General features: G+C 35.8%; 1 protein-coding gene across 9 annotated transcripts in view; it reads right to left on the reverse strand.

Annotated features, from left to right (window-relative positions):
* UQCC1 (ubiquinol-cytochrome c reductase complex assembly factor 1) overlaps positions 1-27044 on the reverse strand; it is a 96785-nt gene that overhangs the window by 62003 nt on the left and 7738 nt on the right. For 5 of the 9 annotated variants that reach the window (XM_072800726.1, XM_072800728.1, XM_072800725.1 and 2 more), the window contains exons 2-5: positions 20406-20510; positions 11107-11202; positions 8949-9056; positions 1575-1647 (exon numbers count right to left, since the gene is read on the reverse strand). In XM_072800726.1, the coding sequence (XP_072656827.1) occupies positions 1575-1647; positions 8949-9056; positions 11107-11202; positions 20406-20510 (382 nt within the window). The remainder of the gene's footprint in view (positions 1-1574; positions 1648-8948; positions 9057-11106; positions 11203-20405; positions 20511-27044) is intronic. The other 4 variants (XM_072800730.1, XM_072800727.1, XM_072800724.1 and 1 more) reach the window with 1 other exon arrangement.

The following is a 27044-nucleotide window of genomic DNA, read 5'->3' on the forward strand; positions in this document are numbered from 1 at the left end:
TACCATGTAAATGTGAATTATTAGCATATAATGGTAATAATAATTTTTATAAATTTGTATTTTTAAGTAGCTTACAAAAGCTTATAAATTGAAACATGATATGTTACCTTAAATATGTAATAATAACCTCATTAATCAATCTATAATACTAACTCAAGGATCTTAAAAAATGAGGACTAAGACAAAGAGAACTAGTAAACATTTCAAAATAATTATAAATTCATGAGTTATTTATGGAATCAAATATTAAATAGATATCTGAGGATGAGGTTTTAAAAAGATCTGATGAAAAGTACTTGAGGGACATACATGCAATCCAGAAATCACTTAAAAATCCAGCTTCTAATATGAATAGTTTCTTCATCAAGTAGACAAAGAATATTTTCTCCTTTCAGACCAATTTGTCGTAATATGAGTTTTTAGAGATTAAAAACAAGCAAGAAAGTTTTCTTTTGTCACTATGAATAAATAAGAAACAGAAGGTAGACACTAAATCAGGATTATAAGTCAGTAGGGTATTTTAAGTTCCTAACATAACATCAATTTGCTGAAATTGTAAAATCACCAAAACAACTTGCATTTGGTTTTTAAAAACCAAAATAGCTATTAAATAATCCAAACTGCAACTAGCTATCTTCCTTGTTTAACATAATTCCATATAAATATTTGCTTTCCGTGAAAAATATCAAGATATACAGTTAAGTGTTTGTTGCTTGCAGGATAATGGCTGTTACCACAGATGTGCACAGCACACATTATTTTCCAAAATCTGTGGAACTGGAAACAGCTTAAACTTTCCTAATTACTTCACAAGTACCTGCTTTAACTAACTTTATTTATAACTAAGAGGTTTATGGCTTCAAAATAAATACTATATTTATGTAATCAATTGATAATGGTGGTCTAAACCAGTAAAACCCTTTTGGAAAACAATTTATCAATGGGATATAAATAAAAAATTATATATATATATATATATATATATGTATATACACCTTTTGACCCAACTGTCCTTCAACAGAAAGAAAACAATCATTAAGCATATGCCAGAATTAACCAAAAACAATTAAAAACTAGAAATAAAAGGAATGATTGGCATAAAAGTTCACTTCATGTCAAAATGCTAAGTAAAACATCCAGAATATAAACAGGATTTGTTTACTATGAGTATTCGTATGTAAAAAGATGCATGTGTGGAAAAAATGTCAAAGTACTGGACAAATTTTTAGGTTTCCTCTTTTTTCAAACTTGTTAAAAATGTCTTATTTATAGAGTTCTTTTGCCGTTGTTTATTCTATTAAAAGAGAAAAATAAGCAGCTTTTATTACACACTTTGTACAGGAAAAACTGTTTCACTAGTGACTCAAAACCTATCCTACTAAGATACAGTCATAAAAATGAAAAATAGATTCTTTTTTTTTAAGATTTTATTTTTAAGTAATCTCTACACCCAACATGGGGCTCAACTTACAACCCCAAGATCGAGTCACATGCTCTATCTACTGAGCCAGCCAGGCACCCCTTGAAAAGTAGCTTCATTTTCCTTTTCAGAACCATCGAAAACAGTAACTTACTTAGAAAGAATTCCTCGAAGTCAGTTTTCTCCACACAGCTAGTATACATGCGCAGAGCCGCAATCTTAATCTTCTAGACAAAAAAACAAAAACAAAAACAAAAACAAACTCAAGATATGACCAAGTGGATGTTCTAGTGCTATCAGATGTAGGTCACAACATCTTATATTTGTTCAACTAAGAGGATGAGGGGATCCCTGGGTGGCGCAGTGGTTTGGCGCCTGCCTTTGGCCCAGGGCGCGATCCTGGAGACCTGGGATCGAATCCCACATCGGGCTCCTGGTGCATGGAGCCTGCTTCTCCCTCTACCTATGTCTCTGCCTCTCTCTCTCACTGTGTGCCTATCATAAATAAATAAAATAAAATAAATTAAAAAAAAAAAAACTAAGAGGATGAGCCCAAACCTGTCTCTAGGCAAATTTAATAGCTAAACCAACATAGATTATTTCTTTCTTAAAGCTAACCATTCACAGACTTTACACAAATTTCACATTTTAAGATTCAGCATCAAAATGTCAAAAAGATTTTTCTAATATTTCAATGAAAATCTCTCCTTTAATTCAAACTTTATCACATTTGAGCCTATAAGCCACTATTCAGCATCATTCACATTAACTCTTTATAATCTGAAACCCCTTTATATTAAAAAGTACCCATTCTTCTGACCAAAATCAAACAAACCAAAAAAAAACCTCAATCCTTCAATGTTACCTGAGAAGCACTACTATCCATTGTCCTTTTTATACCTTGGGGAAAGAGTCATTTTTTTCTATATTTTCCCCAGTTTTATAGTTTGCTGATTAAGAGTTTACAAATAAGAGTTTTTAATGAATGCAAAATATAGTAAAAGGATCAGCTTTTTACTATTCCTCAAAGCACTAAGAATTCTTAGGAACGTGATTTGAGTAATGGTTTTAATTTTTTCACTGTGTACTTAAGATTTGTATATTTTACTATGTATACTTTGCATTCCTAAAAATAAGTCTAAAAGTGAAAAATAAATTCTTTTAAGAGTTAAATTGTAGGTCTGAAGACCAACTTAGTGCTAAAGTAAGGAAGCATTTCTAAAGACTTTCAAAATATTTCCTTAAGGATACAATTAAATAAATAAGCCCATCCACAAAAGGCTTATAGCAGCTTATTTTTTTCGTAAAATGATAGAAAATTACAAACTCAAATATGCAGACTAAAAAACACGTACAAACTGAGAATATGATACCAACTGAAGAAAAAACAATCTAGAATTTTAGTAAAGCTATATTATTAAGGTTCAAAGTCACCAAAAATATACTATATCCAATACAATATAATGCTCATTTCTCAATACATTCTACAGTCAAAACAACAGTGTCTCTAGGCAGAAGTACCCAGAATAAATTAAAGGGTTATGTCTCTAGTTGTAATTAAGATTTTTTCTTTGCTAATTGGAGGTCTGTTATGTTTTCAAGGCTTTTAAAGTAAAGCTCATATAGGGGAAAATAAACACATAACAACTGAAAAATAAATATATCTACATGGGAATAAATCAGCATTAGAAGCCAATTTAAACAAAACCCACAGTAAGACACTAAAAAAGAAGAGCAAATTAAACCTAGAAGCAGGCAGAGATATAATAAAAAACAGAAATCAATAAAATTGGAAACAGAAAATCAAAGAAGCCAAGGCTGGTTCCTTAGTAATACCAGTAAAATTAATAAAACGCTAATAGAACTGATCAAGGAAGAAAAGAAAAAAAAGAGAAGATAAAAATTAGTGTTATCAGGGCAAGTAGATGGCTCTGTCAGTTAAGCATCTCCACATCCGGCTCCCCACTCAGTAGGGAGTCTGCTTCTCCCTTTGATCCTCCCCCTTCTTCTGCTCTCTCTTTCTCATTCTCAGTCTCAAATAAGTAAATAAAATCTTTAAAAAAAGAATTAGCAGCATCAAGAACCAGAGAGGGTATCACAATATATCCAAAAGATACTCACAGAATAATAAAGGGATGATTATGAACACCTTTAGGACAACAAATTCAATTACTAGAGCAAATAGACAAATTCCTTGAGAAAAACACAAACTACCAAAACTTCCTAGAATAAATAACATGAATAGTCCTATACTATTAAAGAAATGGGGTTTCTTTAATGTGGTAAAAACAAAAAACAAAAAACAAAAAAAAACCTCTCTCCAAAGAAAACACACTCAATGGCATCACCAAACATCACTCAATGTTTCTTTTTTTTTTTTTTTAAAGATTTTATTTATTTATCCATGAGAGACAGAGAAAGAGAGAGAGGGGGCAGAGACACAGGCAGAGGGAGAAGCAGGCTCCATACAGGGAGCCGATGTGGGACTCCATCCCGGAACTCCAAGATCACGCCCCCTGGGCCGAAGGTAGGTGCTAAACCACTAAACCACCCAGGGATCCCCTCAATGTTTCTATCAAACATCTAAAGAAATGATACTACATCTACATAAACTCTTCCAAAAAACAAGAGGGAAGAACACTTCCTAGTTCTTTCTATAAGGCAAATATTACTGATATCAAAACCAAAGTCATCAGAAGAGATTAAAATTATAGAACCATAGTTTCATGAATATAGATGTAAAAATCCTTAACATTAACAAATATTAACATCAAATCCAGCAATATTTTAAAAAGACAATAAATCACGACCAACTGGGATTTATCCCTAGAAAGCAAAGCTGATTGGACATTTAAAAATAAATCAATGTAATTCACCATATTAGCAGGCTAAAAAAGAAGCCTTTTAACTTTGTTAACATCTGCAGCTCTAGAAAGCATTTGACACAGAAGTCATTTTGGGAAGTACTGGTCTGCATCATCATCAAACTAATGATATCCTAATATCATTATCCCAATGCTTTGGCTTTGACAGGCCTATTTCTATCCTCAAGACAGGGAGTTTAGGACATCTGTTAACTCTTCACTTCAGTCAAAAATAATTTATTGAGTACCTAACTCCGTGCCTGAAATGGATTTGGATGTTAGGAATAGAGCAGTAAATAAAAAGTCAAAAACTATTCTGTTTTCATGAAGCTTACAGCCTATTTCAGCTATAGACACATTGATACTTTTTTTTTTTTTTGCCAATAAACATGAGAAGACACTCAACATTACTAGTAACCAGAGGAATGCAAATTAAATAAAAAATGCCATTTCGCATCATCTAATTGGTAAATATTAAACAGTTTGACAGTATCAAGTGTTGGAAATGATACTGAACCTTTAAACTCTGATGGACATATAAACTGATAAAACTGATGAATAATTTACTACGCTTAACAATATTCATAGACTAGAACCCAGTAATTCCATCTCTCTCTCTCAAGAAATTCCTGTACAACCTAAAAGGTTCTGTCATTATGAAAAAGCTAAAACTACTGTCTTTGTTACAGGAATAGTTAAACTGTACTTTAATTATATGATATGAAGCTATTCAGCAGTTGAAATGAAAAAAATCAGATCACCACTCAAAAACATAATGTTGACTAATAAAAACAGGTTGAAAAGTGAAATATTATATAGTTTTTATGAACACAATATATAATGGTATATATATTGTTTATGGATAAAAAGATGAGTGGTAGAAGAACAAAAATTTACAAGGGAATAACAACCAACTTTCAAATAGTAATTATCTTGGTGGAGGAAGAAAGAGAAGAAAGGAGAAATGGGCTGGATTTTTTCTGTAAAAGTTTATCCTGGAAAATACAAAACTAAAGCAAATATGGCAAAAATTAATTATCTGTCAAATATGGGTACTGGTATATAAATGTCAACACATTTACAATTTTATCTTATTTTTTAAAATATTTTATTTATTTAGTTGAGAGAGAAAAAAAAGAGAGAGAGAGAGAGATCACTAGCAGGGGGAAAAGTAGGGGGAGAAGCAGACTCTGCTGAGCAGGACTTGATCCTAAGACCCCAGGATCATGACCTGAGCCACAGGCAGATCCTTAACCACTGAGCCACCCAAGTGCCCCCACATTTACACTTTTAAGTAAAATTCCTAATGGCCTATTTTTTAAATTTTTTTTCTAACTCTGCAGTTTCCTTCAGATTCTAATAGAGTCCTCTAGGTTCATTCTGCCTGAGAAAGACAGATTTGCCACCAAGACCCAAATCTTCTCTTGAAAAGGTTTTTCCCACCACATGTTTATGAAGAAAGCCTTCATTACAAATAATAAAGACCTCACTAGACTGGCTAGTGTATTTATACAGTGCTCAAAATGTGGCAATCAGAAGCATTTTATAGTTCCTCACTTTTCCTGCAGTGAAGCCAAGCCTTTATACTTGGGTGAGCCATTTTCCTGGACAAATGTCTAAAGCAAGTCCCCTAAGACCATCACAGAGGGACTGGAAATAACAACTTGGGGAAAGAACTTCTTCCAAGATTCATGCATTAATATAAGTTAAAGAGGTGGGTGAACTAAATTCCACCCAGTCAATACAAATTATTCTGGTTCTCAGATGACTTCATGTTTATTTCATTCTAACTCTGGAAGACTTCATCAGTGTCCCTGATGAAAACACAAGCACCTAAGACAGCTTTAAGAAATGAAAATCAGCTCTCCCACTGACATTTGCATCTTGTGCCATCTTACAAGATGAAAAATGAATGTAGTAAAAGGTTTGCACTAACAGCTGTGTGAGAGTTGGAGGGGCTTTGAAGTCATTTGAACCTTCTATTCCATACTGGAATTCCTTCTACAGCATTTTTGGTTCTCAACCATCTGGGCCACTGTTCAAACGAGTCCAATGACCTTGTGAGGTTACCTATCCCCCTGAAGGACAATTCTTGTTAGATTTTTGTTTTATTGAATGTAAATCTGCTTCATGTAACATTCATGAAATATCCACTGCCCAGTGGAATACCTTAGATTAAGTTTCTTTTCTTTTTTCTTTTTTTTTACAAATACCTGAGAAGAACCATCACCTCTTTTATCCAGGGTAAGCATCCCTATTTCATTCAACCACTCTTCACTCAATATGATTCCTGAAGCCTTCACAAGGCTCACTGCCCACTTCTGAATGCATTCTAGTTTGTAAGTGTCCTTCAGAACAGAAATAATTTTTTGGCTTTATGCTAATCTGGAAACTGCCTATTCTATGACATGTGACTGAACCGGGCAAATGTTGTCCTTGTCTTACCTGATGTTGCTACAAAAGATAACGAAAAAGAATGGTTATTTCAGGACAAACAGGTAAGGAAAAGCTACACTTAAATTCCTAAATAAGAATCTAGAAGAAAAATGAAACTACATATGAAAATGTTACAGGAAAAAATGGAGGAGAGATGGTTGATAATGCTGATGTCAAGCAGATTTTACTTCCTAATGAAAGACATGTGAAAATACAAAACTCAAAGGATCTTTCCAGTGCAATCCAATACAAGTGTCTAGTCACAGATATCTAAGTCATCATTTGCTGAAAAGGGCTTATAATCTTTCAAAATGCAAAGTTATACTTATGTTTTCCACTCAAATTATACTAGAACATCATATTTTGATGTTTTGATGTCACAAATTTTAAAATAAAGGTTACAGAAGGTAGATACTGCCATACCACAAAGCCCTTTAAAATGCAAATATTAAGCACTTAGTTGAGGTCACAAGGAACCAAGAAAAATCAAAAGGCTAACTTAAACTACAACAGTGAAGAAATTTTCCTGATGATTTAGTAATCCTCCAAATGGTAGCCAACTTTCCCTCTGGAATCATAAAAAAAACAGACTAGACAAAAGCAATGGTAGCAACCAAGTGGAACTCAACCATCAAGAAATGAATAAAACAGTAAATTTTTCCTTTTTTTTCCCTTTCTGCTCTCATTTCCCTTTTCTTTTAATTAATTTCTAATTTTCAAACAAAACACATATTTTAAGTTGTTGAGTCCAAATGCCACAATCACAAACATTTTTTAATAAGGGAAAATATTCTTGTTAAAAACATTACCAGACATACCAATGATTATCATTTGCCTAAAGATTAAGATGTAAAAAAAAATAACTTCAGTGAATATAACTAATATTTCACTGATGATTAAAAAGGCACTTCGTAATCTTAGGGTCTCAAGAACATCATTATTACCTATATATGTGTTATCTTTTATACTTTTCAAAGTCTCTTAAAAATAAATGCTTGTGGAATCCCCATTTGCTTTTCAGAATTTATGTCAAAAGAGATTAGAGAGAGAAGCCTATACTTGCTGCAGTGAGAATTCAGAAAGAAAACTAGATACTCGGGATCCCTGGGTGGCGCAGCGGTTTGGCGCCTGCCTTTGGCTCAGGGCGCGATCCTGGAGACCCGGGATCGAATCCCACGTCGGGCTCCCAGTGCATGGAGCCTGCTTCTCCCTCTGCCTGTGTCTCTGCCTCTCTCTCTCTCTCTGTGACTATCATAAATAAATAAAAATTAAATAAAAATTAAAAAAAAAAAAGAAAACTAGATACTGCAAGAAGAAACTACATGTAAAGTCTATATTAAAACTGAAATTCTAATTTGAATCCATCCTGTTAAAATTGTATAACTGGCATTATTTGATCATTTGGGGCAAAGCTATGATGTTTTCTAGAAAAGTCCTCCCTACTGCTTTGTGTTGATTTGCTTTGATTAACATATAACTTATGACTGATTAGGCTCATTCAACATTCTAGCAACCTTGAAAAGCATTAAAAGGCACTTCTGCTATAAAGGTAGAGAGAAATGGTAGCACCAGGAAATAACTGAGCTAATATTTTATTACTTTAATTGGTTAGAGGCATTGTTATAAAAACCCAGGGGCAATACATACCTGATGCAGAGAAGATAGTCATTCATTTATAGCAACTACTATAAAGCAAATAATGTGGTAGACCAAGACTTGACTAGGAATGACACAGCTAGCAAATATCCCTCCATAATAAGAATTACAATAAACTGCAGAATTGATTAATTTAAAAAATGCTTATTAGTAAAATTTTAATAAAAGTCACTACAATGACCTAGTAAAAAAATCACTTATGAATATGGATTCATCAGTGAGTAATATTTCCATTAAGAATGCTACCCATCTACTTCCTTGGAACTCATTTGTATGGAATATCATGTAGCAAGAGCCTGGAAAGTCCAGTCTTATTGGCTTACTTGTACTGAGACACTTTTAAGGAATCAGGTTAAGGGAACAGAGAGAGTACTCCAGACCCACAAATACATAGATCTGACTTGGGAGTTGGGGATGGGGAGGGCGCGGCAGGAAGCGGACACAATACATTTCAAAGTTCTGAAAATGTATGAATTTCACAAAAGCAAAGCAGAAGCTTTAAAAAATCTTCTATGAGGAGCAGAAGGCACAAAGCCCAAAATGAAAATGAGAAAAATTTTAAAAGACTTTACCCATTTACTGTATTTCAAAGGTCCTGTAAATCCCATGGCTTCTATTATCTTCGTGAAGGCACCAACCTTCTCCTCAACAGGCTGTGGGGAATCCTTGGTAGTAGAAAGCTATTTAATCAAAAAGAAGGGGACAAAATTAGTTGCAAAATCAGTTTTTTTAAAGAGTTATTTATTTATTTTATAGAAGGGGGGCAGAGGGAGAGAAAATTTTTTTTTTTTTTTTTTTTTTTAGAGAGAGAGCATATACACACACACAAGCAGGGGGAGAGGCAGAGAGAGAGGGAGAAGCAGACTTCCCTCTAAGCCAGGACCCCACACCGGGGCTTGATCCCAGCACCTTGGGATCATGATCTAAACCAAAGGCAGAGGCTTTACCAACTGAGCTACTCAGGTGCCCAAGGAGAGAAAGTCTTAACCAGACCTCTTACTGAGTGCAGAACCTAACGTAGGGCTCAATCTCACAACCCTTGGATCACAACCTGAGCCAAAACCAAGAGTCAGGCACTTGACCAACTACACCATTCGGGCATCCTGAAAAATAATTTTTAAAAAAAGAATGCTTTTGGGCAGCCCCAGTGGCGCAGCGGTTTAGCACCGCCTACAGCCTGGGGCGTGATCCTGGAGACCCGGGATCGAGTCCCACATCGGGCTCCCTGCATGGAGCCTGCTTCTCCCTCTGCCTGTGTCTCTGCCTCTCTCTCTCTCTGGGTCTCTCATGAATAAATAAAATCTTAAAAAAAAAAAAAAGAGTTGGGATGCTTAACTGAGTGAGCCCCTCAGGTATCACTATAATCTGATTTAAAAAAAAAAAAAAAAGAATGCTTTTGTTTCTTATTAGGTCTAAGGGCATTTTTTATTGCTTAGATTTTTTTTTTTTATACCTAGAATTTCTAATTCTCATTTTTCTGGGCATCTTATCACTCAGTGCAAATACATCTGGAACTCCACATAATAGGTGTCCTTCAAATTTCAGACCCATCTTATTAACCATATGCCTATGAACCCATATCTAGGAAATAACAGATTTGGGCTATCAGAATAAAAGTGTTATGGGGAAAAAAAGGTGCTATGGAAAAGAGTACTTTTAAAAGTAAATCTTGACCCTCATTTCCCAAAGAATTCTGAGAAAAGGAAAGCTCTATGGTTTTGACATAACAGGAAAAGGAAAGAAAACTATTGTCTGAAAGCAGTCAAAAGTTATTCAAAATCATAATCAACTCAGGGCTCTGCAAGCCCTGAATAAATGTTCCTAAACTCATATTTTTTAGGGTACCTCAGTGGCTCAGTTGGTAAAGTATCTACCTCTGGCTCAGGTCATGATCAAAGGGTCCTAGGATCAAGCCCTGCATCAGGTTCCCTGTTCAGTGGGGAGTCTGCTTCTCCCTCTCTCCTTGCCCTTACCCCCTGATCATGCTTGCTCTCTCTCTCTTTCTGTCAAATAAATAAAATCTTTTTAAAAATAAATAAATAGGGATCCCTGGGTGGCACAGCGGTTTGGCGCCTGCCTTTGGCCCAGGGCGCAATCCTGGAGACCCGGGATCGAATCCCACATCAGGCTCCCGGTGCATGGAGCCTGCTTCTCCCTCTGCCTGTGTCTCTGCCTCTCTCTCTCTGTGTGTGTGACTATCATAAATAAATGAAAAAAAAAATTAAAAAAAAATAAATAAATAAACTCATTTTTTAGTATAACACATTTTATTAATGACTATTGAAAATATGAGTCCTGTTTGCAAATAGACTCCAAGAAAAACCTATCCTAATGCTAGGCCTCTCCAAATGAAGGCAGGCTATATAATCAATAAGAAATTCTCCAGAAGTTAAATATTACTTTAAACATATAATATGTCTTAACATATAAAAATCTTCACATTACTTTTAACATATAAAACCCATAACAATTTTTTTCTCTAAAGTGTTTTCCAAGCAAGACAGTACAAGAAGAGATATAGGACATAGGATCAGAAGCTGTAGATTCAAATATTCGTTGGTCTGTCACTTATCCTTGTGACCTTGGGCAAGTCACTTCATTTCCATTAGCCTCACCTTGTGCATTCAATAAAATTCCTTGCCTCATCCAGCTAACAATTTTGCTGAGATTCAAATAAGAACACCTGTGTGAAAGCAGTCTATAAATGTAGAAAGCACGAATAATTCTCACCTTATTTGTGGTGTGATACTTCCTACTCCACTGTACACCTACTCCAGGAATCTGTTCTGATCTACCACATCCTAAGAACTGGCTCATCGGGGACCACTAGGGGATTAAACAAAAAACAAATGTAAGCAACAGAGAGCATTCATTAGACAGTTAATCTGAGTAGAGCTGTTTCAAATAAGAACTATAGAATCTTCCCAATCTTGATTGATTAACCTAGTTCCTGGTGATCTGATCACCAAAAGAATCCAAGATGGGCACCTATGCAGGGACTCAATAAATATCTCTTGGATACCTGAATAAATCAAAGGATTTGGTCCTGGACACCTGGAACTAAATAAATCTGAGTCAACTCTAGGAACTACAATTGCAATAAAGACCTACCTAAATATTAGTAGCAGTGTGGTTGGTATATGTGGGGAAAAGACTAAATAGTCAGTTTTTAAGTTTAAAGCCTACTTTTGCCACATACAATCTGGGTGGCCACTTACTGAAGTGAGCAACTTACTGAACCTCATATGTAGGGAGGGTTAAAGAAGATAATACATGTAAAGTACCTTTCACGAAATAATGAATAGAAGCTCCCATCATCACTCACATCATTGTTTGGTGTTTTTTTAAAGATTTGTATTTATTTATTCATGAGAGATACAGAGAGAGAGGCAGAGACATAGGCAGAGGGAGAAGCAGACTCCCTACAAGGAGCCCAATGCGGGACTCGATTCCAGGACCCCAGGATCACACCCTGAGCAGAAGGCAGACGCATAACCAGTGAGCCACCCAGGTGTCCCCACTCATATCATTGTTGTTCAGATAAGAATTGCCTTCCTTGTATGTTCACATTGCACTTTAATGCACTTTGGCAATAAAATAGCCATTATTTACAATTATCATGTGCCAGGTTATATATGCCAAGTGCCTTACATATATTACCTTATTTAATCCTCACCATAACAGTATTAGGTTGGTATTAAAATCAAGACCGGGACGCCCAGGTGGCTCAGCGGTCAGTTTGTTAGGTTCATAGAATTATCGATGAATTTAGGAATAGTTTCCAAATTCTCAGTAATGTTATATTACCTTTACCCAAAAAAGGGGTGAGGGAACAGAAGGAGGGTTATCCCTTCAATTCTAGTTTATTCCAAGAAGGGACACATAAAATGAAAATGACTTTTTTCTTTAATCCTAATGAGGGAAAAATAGAATTTCTAATTAACAATTATTATTTACTTCTCTTTCCAAGTTAAGAGTATAAAAATTAGTTAGGATTCTCCTGGTCAGTCCCAAGGGAACTTACGCTTTAATTTAGGTATTAAACAAAGACTAAACACAGAACATACATCAAATACATCAATGTAATGGTTCATCTTTGTAAAATACAAAGTATTTAAATAGGTTCAAAGAACAACGGACAACCATTTCAACTTGCTGAGCTTTGGGGCAAATTCTCTTTTACTAGATTACATGATCCTTCTCTTCTCCCATAGCTCCAGGAGTAACCAATGGATTCCTATGTGACTGTCTCACCAACTGCTGTATTTTTGTCCTACCATTAGTTTCATGAGTTAATATTTAACACTATTTGAACCACTAGAGTACGTAGGTATCTAGTACCAAAAACAATAACTAGTTTCCCCATCCCTGTACATATCTATAAATATATATTTTTATTCTTTTGTAAATGTTCTTGCCCCCAAAATAGATTCCCTTGACCTTTAAAGACATCAATTTTTCTTTCATTTAAACTGAAAAGATGGGATCCCTGGGTGGCTCAGGGGTTTAGCGCCTGCCTTCGGCCCACGGCGTGATCCTGGAGTTCCAGGATCAAGTCCCACATCGGGCTCTCTGCATGGAGCCTGCTTCTCCCTCTGCCTGTATCTCTGCCTCTCTCTCTCTCTCTCTCATGAATAAATAAAATCTTAAAAAAAAAAAAAACTGAAAAGATCCCAATAAACAACTTTTTGTATAAGAAAAAAAATTACCCTGAGATACTCAAATTTCACCTTTTCAAAAAGACCTTCTCTGGTCATTTTATCTAAAATAGTTTCTTATCATCCCATTCTTCTTTATGATAGCAGTAGCCTGTTCATTTCATTCATAATACTCATTATAACGTACAATTATATATTTATATATTTTATATTTTATATATATTATAAATTTATATATTTATGAAACTTGCTTATTTCCTATCACCACTACCATAAAGATCTACAAGGATAAAAATTAGGCATATTACCAAAATCAAATACAGTGTGTTAGATATGGGAAATACTCAAATATTTGTTGAATGAACCAACCCAACCACTCACTCATATGGTTATTCCCTACATTTCCTTCTTGTCTTTATCTACATGCATGCCATGAATACATACATCATTCATCCCACCTTTATTAAATGCCCATAATATACCAGTCTTTGTGTCAGGTTTTAGGATACAAACAATCCCTATCTTCAAGGAGCTCATAGTCTTGTGGAGAACAGAAAGAAGACTCAACACATGAAATGGAACCAAATATCATATTTTAAAAAGGTTAAAGGGGCACCTGGGTAACTCAGATCACCCATTCATGATCATACTCTCTCTCTCAAATAACTAAATAAATCTTAAAAAGATAAAAATTAAAAATAAAAAATGAAATAGTTAAAGATCATGTACCCCCTTACGCACACATACACGGAAGTGTTAGCAAAGATGCAGAGCAACCAGAACTCTCATACACTGCTAGTGGGAGTGTAAATGGTACAATCACTTTGGAAAAATATTTGGTAGTATCTATATAAGCTGAATGTATGCACATTCTATAAGACTCAGCAATTCCACTTCTAAGTACATACACCAATAGAAATGTGTACACATGTTCAAAAAACATCTACAAGAAATGTTCATAGCAGTACTATTAATAACAGCTCAAAGGGATCCCTGGGTGGCGCAGCGGTTTGGCGCCTGCCTTTGGCCCAGGGCGCAATCCTGGAGACCCGGGGTCGAATCCCACATCAGGCTCGAGGCATGGAGCCTGCTTCTCCCTCTGCCTATGTCTCTGCCTCTCTCTCTCTCTCTGGGTGACTATCATAAATAAATAAAAATTTAAAAAAATAAATAAATAACAGCTCAAATTAGAAATAATCCAAATACCAATCAATAGATAAATGGGTAAGTGAAACATGGTATATTTATATACTAAAATGCTACACAATAACAAGATTGAATAAACTATTACAACACAGAACAATAATGATGAAGTAGAGACATATAGTACATACATAGAGTATGCACTGTATGTTTATTTTTTCATACTGTATGTTTAAAAGACAAAACTATTTTATGATATTCAAAGTGAAGACTGTGGCTAATCTGGGCTATAGGTAGTGACTGGGGGCTCTGGGTAGTGACTAAGGGGCTCATGGAGTTTTTTAGGTTCTATTTCTTGATCTGGGTGCTAGATAGTTCACTTGTAATGATTCATTGAGCTGTACACCTGATTTATACCTTTATCTGTATTTTTATTATACTTCAATAAAACATACAAAAATGCTTAAAAGGTGTGTAGTAAACAGTGTAAACCACAGAAGTTTGGAGGGAGAAAAGAATTACCAAGAGTTATCCAAAAAAACTTACAAAGAAGCCTTACGAAGTGGGCAGGATAGAGAAGGTGAATGAGAAGTCAAAGTGGATGAAGCACAGTAGAGTGGAAGAGAAAGCACTGAGGCAGAAGCCTCAACTCTGCCTATCACAAATTTGTTTTGGAAACCAAATAAAACAACATATGTGAAAAAGATAAACAAATTACAATGCATAACATAAATACAAAGACCTATTCCAGACAACTCCAATGATGAACTCTTTTGCAGGCAAGCTCCTCATTAAAATGAAATAAGATATGACATTTATTTATTTATTTATTTATTTATGCTCTCAGGAGATTCTGAAAGAGACCTTCAAGAAAGAAAGAAAGAAAGAAAGAAAGAAGAAAGAAAGAAAGAAAGAAAGAAAGAAAGAAAGAAAGAAAGAAAGAAAGAAAGAAAGAAAAAGAAAGAAAGAGAGGGAGGGAGGGGTGGGTGGGATGGGGAAGGGAAGAGAAAGGAAAAAAAAAACAAGGAAAGAAAGGAAGGAAGGACTCCAGCAATTCTGAAATACCATGGTGTATGTAACTGGTCTTTTTAGCAAAACTATAAGCTCTATCAAGGCATAGTTTATCTTATACTTCCTTTATTTTCTGTCCCATTACTCAATATCATTCTGGGCACAGAGTCGGCCCTCAATAAAACTTAGGTAGATTTTTTTTTTCCAATGGTGTGTGTGTGTGTGTGTGTGTGTGTGTTTTAAATAGAAGGACAATCTAGAGAAGGTCCAGAAAAGAACCACAGGAATGACCAAAGAGATGAATAAAAGGTCTTAGTGGAAAGGCTAAAATGAATTGAGGCTGTTTAGCTTGGAGAAAAAGCAAATGAAGAACTAAGGAGTAACTCAGAATCACACTTGAGCTGGAAGAAATCTCAGAGATCTAAATTCAACCTTTTCATTTCGCAACTTAAGGTAGTTTTAGGACAATTTTTTTTTTTAAGTTTCAATTTATACAGTGAGGATAAAATTTACCTAAGTAGCATGAACATACATATAGCAACAAAAATAGCAATTACAATTTATTGAAGATCTCCTATATGCTTAATATTTTACTCATATTATCTCATAACAACTTTGCAAAGTTGATACTATCTTCTCTCATTTTAGAAATGAGGACACTAAGACCCAAAGTAGTATAGTTCATTAAGGGATTAACCATATATTCAGAGCTATCTTCTTTCCCCTACATCAAACTGCTTTCTAAAACCTAAGTAGAGGGTAGCCCTGGTGGCTCAGCGGTTTGGCGCCGCCTGCAGCCTGGGGTGTGATCCTGGAGACCCAGGATCGAGTCCCATGTCGGGCTCCCTGCATGGAGCCTGCTTCTCTCTCTGCCTGTATCTCTGCCTCAGTTTCTCTCTCTCTACACACTGAGCACAAAGATCTTGATTTCTAAACATTCCAAATACCACTCTCCAGTTAAAGGAACCAGGACTCCTTAGAGAAATTGCTGAATCTAGGGCTAAAGCAAAGAAAATACAACATGAACCTGAAGTATCTTGTGATGCTACAAAATAAAGAATGTCCAAAAATGATGAAAGCACATAGAAAGGAACTTGAAGGAGTTCCTAAAAGCCAAATCTGGTTAAAGATTCCTAACTCTGGGAAACGAACTAGGGGTGGTGGGAGGGGAGGAGGGGGGGGTGGGGGTGACTGGGTGACAGGCACGGAGGGGGGCACTTGACGGATGAGCACTGGGTGTTATTCCGTATGTTGGTAAATTGAACACCAATAAAAAATAAGTTTATTATAAAAAAAGCCAAAACTGGGACAATTTGATCAACAAAATTAATAATAAGCATGATGAATTACAACTCACAGAGAGAAATATCCATGAGCTCATACTGATATAAATAATTAAATAAATAAATAGAGAAGTAACAGCTCTTCCTTACAGTAGAATTCTAAGCAATAAATATAGTCATGATGGAAATAGAAAATCATCATTATATAAACACCACAGAAATGATTGCAGTCAAGAACCATCAATAGAATTACCACATAATGCAGTAATCTCACTTCTGGGTATACATCGAAAAGAATTCAAAGCAGGACCTTGAAGAGGTATTTGCATACTACATCACTCCAGCATTATTAACAATAGCCAAGATGTGGAAGCAATCCAAATGTCCATGAAAGTAGATAAAGCAAATGTGACATATATACATAACGGAATATTATACAGCCTTAAAAATGTGAAATCCTGGGATCCCTGGGTGGCGCAGAGGTTCAGCGCCTGCCTTTGGCCCAGGGCGCGATCCTGGAGACCCGGGATCGAATCCCACATCGGGCTCCCAATGCATGGAGCCTGCTTCTCCCTCTGCCTATGTCTCTGCCTCTCTCTCTCTCTCTCTGTGTGTGACTATCATAAAAAAAAAAAAAAAAAAAAAAGATTAAAAAAAAATGTGAAATCCTATCACATGCTGCAACATGGATGAACCTTAAGGACAGTATGCTAAGCAACATAAAGGACAAATACTTTATGATTCTACTCATATGTAGTATCTAAAATAGTCTAAATCATAGAAACAAAGTAGAAATGTGGTTGCTAGGGGTGCGGTGGGTGAATTGGTATTAAATAGGTATAGAATTTCAGTTTAGCAAGATGAAAAAGTTCTAGAGATCTATCATACAACAATGTGAATATACTTTACACTATCAAACTATATACTTAAAAATGGTTAAGATGGTAAACTTAATGTTATGTGGGTTTTTTTAACCACAACTTTTAAAACAATTAATTAATTAATATTCTAAAAAAAGAACCACTGATGGATGTTAAAAGCAGTGAGCAAAAGTATGATGAGAATAAGGATATCTGCATAGTCTCTAAGTATCTTCTCACAAGGTACTTATTAATTACAAAGGGGAAAATTGTAACATTATAGTAGGGAAACCTGACAGACACCAACTTAATAATCAAGTGATCAAAGTTAACGTCACCAGTAACAAGACATATTGGCATCATATATCCCCTATAATTATGCACTGAGAAGGGAACATCACTTTTGCCAAAAGTGTATAACCTAATTATAAGAAAATATTAGACAAACTCAAATTGAAGAACACAAAAAAAGGACATAAGTGGGAAAAATTCTGGTAAAATTGTACTAAGTTACATAGATTAGTTAATAGTATTATATCAATGTTAATTTCCTGGTTTCAATAATCGCACTGTGGTTATAGAAGATACTAACATTAGAGAAAGCTAGATGAAGGTTATATGGGAACCATTTTTACAACTTTTCTGTAAGTGTAAATTATTTCAAAATTTTTAAAAATGTTTTTAAAGCAGACTCATCAAAGTATGACAGAACTTCAAAAGGTTATTTAGGAAAGACAGAGGTGAGAATACAATGTCCCTAGCTTTTTTAAAATGGTAACAGGGTTATAGCATTGGACATTACCTTTGAGATCATCTGATACTATCATTCAACCAATGAAGAATTCTTGTTATGCCCTTAACAGTCTTCCAACCATTGCCTGAATATTTCTAGTAACAGAAAATTTACTATGTCAAAATGCACAAGACAAAATCAGACAGGGAGACAAACCATAAGAGACTCTTAATCATAGGAAACAAACTGAAAGTCACTGGAAGGGAAGGGTGTCAGGAGGACAGGGTAACTGAGTGATGAGCACTAAGGAAGGCATGTGATATAATGAACACTAAGTATTATATAAGACTAATGAATCACTGAGCTCTACATCTGAAACCAATACTACATTATATGTTAATTAACTGAATTCAAGTAATTTTTTAAAAATACTGCCCACACATTCCATGACCCCACAATTCTAATTACCACAAAGTTCTCCATTCTGAGCTAAATCTGCCTTCTTGTCAGACATGTACTTGAGGAAAACCAGAGTTTTCCAACAAGGGGTCTTCAAAGTGGGAAGATGTGCCAATGAGGCACCATATGACAAAATGTCCAGATTATTTACATTGGCTAAAATTACATCTTGTCAGCATGAGATAAACCATCCTAAGTTATTTACATGAATGCTTTGCTATAATGTTGTCCCAAAACCTAATACAGTATCTGGTACATATTAGGTACTTAAGAAATGTTTATTGATTGAAAGAATGAGGTACAAGTCTGAGATTCACATGAAGAGTTACCCCTCCACCACCTATGCACACAGAAAAACAAATGACTTAGAATTCTATGATAAATCCCATTAAAATTTTCCAATAGACAAAAATTAACAGAACATATTCCAACTCTGAAAAGAAATAGCTATATGACTACACAAAGTAGAATGCCTCCTCTGTACAGACATATTCTTTATTTATTCAACATATATTTAGCGCCTACTCTGTGCCAGGGTTAATGAGAAGCCCAGGAAGTACAAGCACAAACAAAACATGTCCTCAGAAGGGCAAGGCTTACACATGTTAAAGAGAATTACACTATTTTAAATAGTTTTAGTATATTATATTTATGTGAATAAATTATATAGCATAATTTACATTAAAATATTTTAATTGCATCAAATATGAAAAAGAAGTTAATGACTACAGAAGGAATTCATATAAATTGGTAAGAAAAATAAATTTGCACAGATAAATGGAGAAATGATACAAGCATATGATTTTTTCAAACTAGAATATAATTGATAAACATAGAAAAATATTTAATCCTGACAAATAAAGAAATACAAAGCAAAACAAGGTAACATTTTCTAACCAATTAGTTTAAATTCTTTTTAAAACACCAAATTCAGAGGAGGTAATAATGAAATACTAGTTATATATACACTGCTGGTGGCACTATAAATTAAAACAACCTTATGGAGAGAGAAATTGCTCATATTCATTGACCCGGGTATACCTTCCTAAGAATTTATCTTTAATAAATAATTTAAAATTTTAAAAACTATATATCAAGAAAATAGTAACTATTTAAAGCTTATAGTGGCAAAGAAATGGAAATAATTTTAATATCAAACAAAGCTTAAGTAAAGAGAATAACACGTAGCCATTAAAAAAATTATTTATATAATCTATCTAACATGAATAATGTCTGCTTTAATAAGTGAAAAGGCACCAGAAAATAAAATTCTGTGGATATTTGTTAAGGTATCTAAGGAAAAAATTAGTACACATACACACACACATAAGGACTGGAAAAAAACCAGCAGATGTTTTCACGTTTGAGGTCATGGATGATTTTTATTTCCTTTATTACTAAATTATTTGTATAATTAACAAAAATCAGGAGAAAAAACTCTCAAGGAGGGTCCAAGGTAATGAATCATGTGGTCAATGGTAAACTAGGACTTCAAATAATTGTTCCTTGGATTTTGTGTTCATAAAAAGAAGAAAAAAAAAAAGGAAGAAACATTTCTTACCCCAAATAAAAGTGGCACAATGTGGCTACAAAAAGAAAACTGAAGTTAACTCTGAGATGAATATCTGGAAACATTCCCAACAGTAAAAATCATCAGACTGTAGCATGGTATCCTAGGCTAAGTTCCACTGCTGGGGTATTTAGAAGCAACGCCCTAGACACCATACTGTAGGAATCAGTCCTGAGTTGGCACCACAGAGACCCAGAAGTGGTCTCATGAGGTTTTTCCATCACACAATTTGTTTGGCTAATCTATAAATATATGACATTTGCAAATAAACACTAAGGTTTTCATACCAAGCAAAGGAACAACAAACCTTACCTGGAAAGTACCAGACAGAGCCCTGCCCCACTTTCCCTGTGTAGAAGACACAGGTACCAATCGGCTACATACTGGAAACCACTGGGAAATGTTAATCCGGTTCCTCTAGAGAAAGAAAAAAAGTGTCTGTCAAGAATTTATAGCCAATTCCATGTATAGAAGTTTAGAAATCCTGCCAGAACAGGGTACATGAAAGGAGAACTTCCAAAATAGAACCAGGACCAACCCTCCCCATGCTCTTCTCTCTAAGGATAAGATGTATCCCTGCCTATTCCTGATCTATGAACTCTAGTAATGGCTGATTCAAGCAGGGGGACATGGGCTCCCTCTCAGGAGAGTAACAAAATAAGCAGACTTCAGGCATTTTACAATTAGATTATCATTTAAATAAGAGTTTGCAAGGCCTTTTCAAAAACACGGACCTGTCTGATCCTCACAGAATCCCTTTCTAATAAGCAGTATGGGATCACCATCATCCTCAAAAGGATGAAAAACAAGGGCTGAAACTTATAGGGTGGGAAAACACAGTAGGGCAATTTAATTTCCAAAACAGGGCAGCCCCAGTGGCGCAGCGGTTTAGCGCCGCCTGCAGCCCAGGGCGTGATCCTGGAGATCCTGAATCGAGTCCCATGTCAGGCTCTCTGCATGGAGCCTGCTTCTCCCTCTGCCTGTGTCTCTGCCTCTCTCTCTCTCTCTCTCTCTCTCTCTCTGTGTGTGTGTCTCTATGAATAAATAAATAAAATCTTTAAAAAAAAATAATTTCCAAAACAAAAGAGGGAGATTAAATGGCTGTTAGAGTTATGAATGAAGTTCAGTTTTCCCCTCTGGTATTAACTGAACTCAGAAAGGTCTTGGCCAAAGTAAAAGACTAGGCTGGGGAAAGGAAGAGCTCTATTTTGCTAAATGAGAAGCCTACTTTATTTTACAAACCTTATTGAAATACATTCCATTGTATAATGGCATTCATGTACATAGTACTGGAGATCTCTATTCTAGGAACCAGCTCTGAGGGAGCCAAGGGTTTCTTTCACTTGACCTGTAGATCCTAAAGGGCCACAATGAGGACTGGATACACAAATAGTTTAAAAACACCTTGTCAGGGGTACCTGGGTGGCTCAGTAGGTTAAGCATTGGACTCTTGATTTCAGCTCGGGTCATGATCTCAGGTTGTGAGATCAAGCCCCACTTCAGGCTCTGTGCTGAGCACGGAACCTGCCTAAGATTTTCTCCCTCTGCCTCTGCCCCCCACCCATTCCCCACCCTCTACTCTCACTCATGTTCACACACGTGCACACATTCTCTCTTAAAAAAAATAAATAACAGCACATAGGGATGCCTGGGTTGCTCAGTGGTTGAGCCTCTGCCTTCAGCTCAGGACATGATCCCAGAGTTCCAGGATCAATTCCCTCATTGGGCTCCCTGCATGGAGCCTACTTCCCCCCTGCCTGTGTCCCTGCCTCTCTCTGTGTCTCTTATGAATAAATAAATAAAAATCTAAAAAACAAACAAACAAAAACATAAACTACTGTACTAGGAGTCAAAAGATCTGAATTCTAGTTTAAACTCAGCTATTTAAATATGATCTTTACAAATAATTTAACCTCTACAATGCACAGGTTCCTCATATAAATTATTAGTAATACTTATGAGCACTTGCTTTGTGCTGAGAACTTTTCTAGGTACTTTACATATATAAGCCCATTTAAAACTCACAATCAAGGGACACCTGGGTAGCTCAGTGGTTGAGTGTCTGCCTGCAGCTCAGGGTGTAATCCCGAGTCCTGGGATCAAGTCCCACATAGGCTCCCTGTGCCTATGTCTCTGCCTCTGTCTCTCATGAATAAATACATAAAATCTTTAAAAAAAAAAAAAAAAACTCACAATCAGCACCTGGGTGGCTCAGTCAGTTAGGTGTCTACCTTCAGTTAAGGTCAGGATCCCAGAGTCCTAGGATCCATCCCAATATCAGGCTCCCTGCTCAATGGGGAGCCTGTTTCTCCCTCTCCTTTCCCTACTCCCCCTGCTTGTGCTTTCTCATTCTCCCTCTCTCTGTCAAATAAAAAAAAAAGCTCACAATCACCACCCAATGACTAAGAGTATTGCTATTATACCATTTATATGGATAAAGAAACTGAAGTATAGATAGGATAAGTAATTTCCCAAAATCACATAGTTAATATAGTGAGAAGGTTAAGATCTAAATCCAGACAGCCCAACTCCAGAATCTAGGTTCATTTACGGGAATATTTCCAAAATCTCTCCTAACACTCTATGATCTAGTCTTGAAACAATTAAAACACAGTATAGTACAATGCAAAGAGCCATGTACTTGGGACTCAGAAAGCACTGGCTCCACTGTGAGCTAAAAGCCTTTGTCGTCTCTTCTATAAAATAAAGAAAAAATCCCTACTTCTCAAGATTTAAGAAATATCAACAAATGTATCTTGCAGCATGTCCAACTCAATAAATACTAAGTTGAATCTGAATCTCCATTTCCTCATGAGTAGACAGGAAGGGATAGGGGTGATGTGGAGAAAGGTGTAGGGATTTTATTTTTTTTAAGTTTTATTTATTTATTCATTCATGAGAAACACAGAGAGAGAGAGAGGCAGAGACACAGGCAGAGGGAGAAGCAGGCTCCATGCAGGGAGCCCAACGTGGGAGAATTGATCCTGGGTCTCCAGGATCACGCCCTGGGCTGAAGGCGGCGCTAAACTGCTGAGCCACCCAGGCTGCCCAGGTGTAGGGATTTTAAACCTAGAGATGCTTTCTAAAGTGTCTCACAGTTTTAAAACTGTATAACTATTTTTAATATACCACTCACAACACCTTATGCTTTAAATGAGAAGCAAAGTTTCAAAATATTTTATCTCAGCTGAGATCTGATCTGTTGGGATAATGTTCAAATAAGAGATAGTTACTGGCTTTTTGTTTACTAACACTGAATCATTCAATGTTAGAAGTTCCTTTCCTAAAAATGTAAATATGGGATAAGATGAAATTTCTGCATACTCAAGCCCAAAGCAAGGGAAGAAAAGTAAAGGGAAATTACAAGTAGGAACAATGCAAACTTTTGAAAGATTTTCTGGAGAATTTCATCATATTTTTCACCACGTCAACATATTTTTCCTCTGTAATTTTGGTTCTACTTGGTTTTATGCCAATATCTTAAATCAGTCCTTATTAGAAGAAAGAAGCAATCAGCTCTGTTCTTTCCTTCTCCAATCCTACAACAATTTCTGTCCAAACCCTTAACTGAAACTGAAGTGCAGCAGAGTGTGTCTAAATCCCAAGACTGTTATTAAATAGCTGTGTAACCCTGAACTAGTTATTCAACATTCTGGACCTCCATTTTCCCTTATATAAAATGGGAATAATAAAAAGTACCTCACAGGAGTATTCCAAGGATCATTTATAAAAGCATCTCAAGAACACTAAAACACACATAAAATCATCATTACTGTTATTAACAATTGTTAATAACAATAGTTGAATTATGTATATAAGCTTCTCTTTTCACCAGCAAACTGTCATAGCAGCAAGAACCATTTTTTAAAAATATTGTTTTGAACCTGATAGTCCCTTTCTCAAAAGCTTGTGGTGCCTCCAAGTGCCCCCTTTAGTCAAACTTAAACACCCAATCTTTACCAAATAGACTCCTCTAGACTCAACTTTATTCTTACATACTCTACCTTGTATTCTCCATTTAGGAGTTCCAAAATTTGACTCAGATCCTCTGGTTTGGGAATTATTGCTCCTCTCCACACAAGCTAATCCCCTTCTAGTCATTTCCTCTGGGAATCTTTTCTTCCCTCTTACCCAACCCATGAGCTCATTACCTTCAAGAAGTGTCCCCAGACTCAGGTACTGGTTCTATGGACTCTACTTGGTTCATTTTCCTCCCCACGTTTCCCGGTACTTCATTTATAAATATAAACCTGTGAAAGTACTTATCTCCCTCGCACAGGTACTAACATATTAGGCCTATAACAATTAGCAACCTCAATTCTCAAGTTTAGGAAAACATTTATAGCCACTTCCAATGGTTATTACTGCTTTAACTTAGGATAATATATACACCATAACAAAACAGGAATTGGTTTTATTGTCCTTTTTGGCCTCATCAAAACCAAAACTTTATTTTTTTTACAAAACCAAAACTTTAAAGACAAGTTTCGTGTTTTTATTTCCTGCTCATATTGTAAATTGCAGATTGCAAATGATTTTACATTTGTACTTCAAAATATTCTGACATACCAATTTTTCAACTACACCTTAATCAGTCCAATGACCAGCCTTTTGCTGAATGTGGTTTTAAAATACAGTATTTTCTATGGCTTACTAATGAACAGGAAAAGGCTTTACAAGGAGCCCATTCTTCTATTCTCTATAGTTTTATGTTAATAAAGTGAACACAAACACTGAGTTATTAGCAAATACTGAATAATCACTCCTAGGGTAAAAAGAAGCTTAGGCTCCTGCAAGCCTCTAATCACAACATTTTCATCAATCAATACATAACCTTGTGTGTTTCTGTTAAAGATATCTTAGTTACATATTATACATGTGTAATAAAATACATATAAAATAAATGTGTGTATATATATGTATGTATATGTATATAGTATATACATATAATTGATTCATTAACATTGAACTCATGGCCAATAGCACTGTGTAACTCACTCCTGAACAATGTTTATCTAACACATAAATTTTCTCTGAAAGGAACATCACAGCTTTCTTGTCCTTAGCAACACTAGATAGCACAAGATGGCACTAATATTTCAAGGCCATATTAAACACGGAAATCACCAACAAACCACAAAAATGCAAAAAACATGGCATTAATTAGACCGTGAAAAGGATATCTGTTTATAGTATAAGAGCTAAAATAGGAAATTAAGAGTATCTATCTCAGCTAGGAACTTGCATGTTGCAGCTCAAATTTTTCACTCCTCTGCATATATCCATAAATGACCACAAAAGTGCCATGAGTACTGATTTTGGGATTATAAATAAAATTTAACAAGTATAATGAATTAAAAAATACAGAATCTATGAATAATGAAGATTGACCAGAGTCACCAAATCTCCTCTGCAAATGTCCACTGGTTCCTGTACTCTGAATACTCATCCAATTCCATAACCCAAAGGATAAACACTACCTTAGCAAACTGTCCTGCAAGTTACAAAGTGGCATGCTATAAAAGGATACTTAGAAGGAGCAGAGAATGTTCAATCATTCCTTCCATAATTACTGAATACTCTGCCTCTTCCCATTTTGTTGGAGGTGTCCAAGCTTCTTAAAAGACTGATTAAATCCGGGAGAGATTGAAGCAAATCAGTAAATATATTAAGATTTAGCAAACAAGCATATATATTATTACAAATATTAAGTTTCTATTAGAGAAAAGAGTTAACAAGTATGAAAAGGCAGAAAGGTACAATAAGCCCTGTGGTCCTAGGGTGAATTTTGAGTAACTAGTATGGGTTTTTAATATGTATAGATAAATATAGAAGCAGATGTGTGTTTATGGCCTGGGTGGCTCAGCAGTTGAGCATCTGCCTTCAGCTCAGGACATGATCCCAGGACCCAGGATGGAGTCCTGCATCAGGCTCCTTGCAGGGAGCCTGCTTCTCCCTCCGCCTGTGTCTCTGCCTCTCTCTCTCTCTCTGTCTCTCATGAATAAATAAATAAAATATTTTTTAAAGTGTGTTTATGTATATGTATATACATACATATACTTCCTATCCCTGTCTTGATAGGTGCTAGGGGCAATAACTACATCTAGTATTCAGGCTTAGTTTCTAAATAGCAATATTCACTAAAAAGGACTAGTCTTCTTCAGAGAAAAGTTGACATAGGAATGAGGTTGATGCTCCTTAAAGCCTTATTTGCAAAGAACCAGCATTATTTGAACTGTTTAGTAGTTTTTGGTTTTTTTTTTTAAAGACTTTATTTATTTACTCATACAGACACAGAGAGAGAGAGGCAGAGGGAGAAACGGGCTCTCTGCAGACAGCCTGATGTAGAACTCGATCCCAGGACCCTGGGATTATGTCCTGAGCCAAAGGTAGACACTCAACCACTGAGACACCCAGGTGTCCCTGTTTAGTAGTTCTTTGGAAGACTTCATTGGTAAGGCTGTCCTGGACCTCACCCAATATGAAAAATGTTTCCCCAGGAGCACTGGCTCAAAACAAATAGAGGCAATTGTTTAACTTCACGGCTGCCTAAGGCAGTAGATAATACTTGTGGGAAACAATAGGCTAACAAAAAAGCTTAAAAGGAAAAGCAAAAGAATGAGCTGTTCACAAGGACTTTGATTATTATTTTTTTTTTATTTATGATAGTCACAGAGAGAGAGAGAGAGGCAGAGACACAGGCAGAGGGAGAAGCAGGCTCCATGCACCGGGAGCCTGATGTGGGACTCGATCCCGGGTCTCCAGGATCGCGCCCTGGGCCAAAGGCAGGCGCCAAACCGCTGCACCACCCAGGGATCCCCTCACAAGGACTTTGAAAAGGTCTAACATACTCCTGGGAATGTGAAAGCCATGCATATGCACAGGTCTGTGTACATGAATAGGAAAGACCTGAGACTCCTGGTTGACCTTGATGCTCCTCACAAGTAGGAG

Source organism: Canis lupus, chromosome 26, assembly GCF_048164855.1.
Source record: "Canis lupus baileyi chromosome 26, mCanLup2.hap1, whole genome shotgun sequence".
Lineage (NCBI taxonomy): Eukaryota > Metazoa > Chordata > Mammalia > Carnivora > Canidae > Canis > Canis lupus.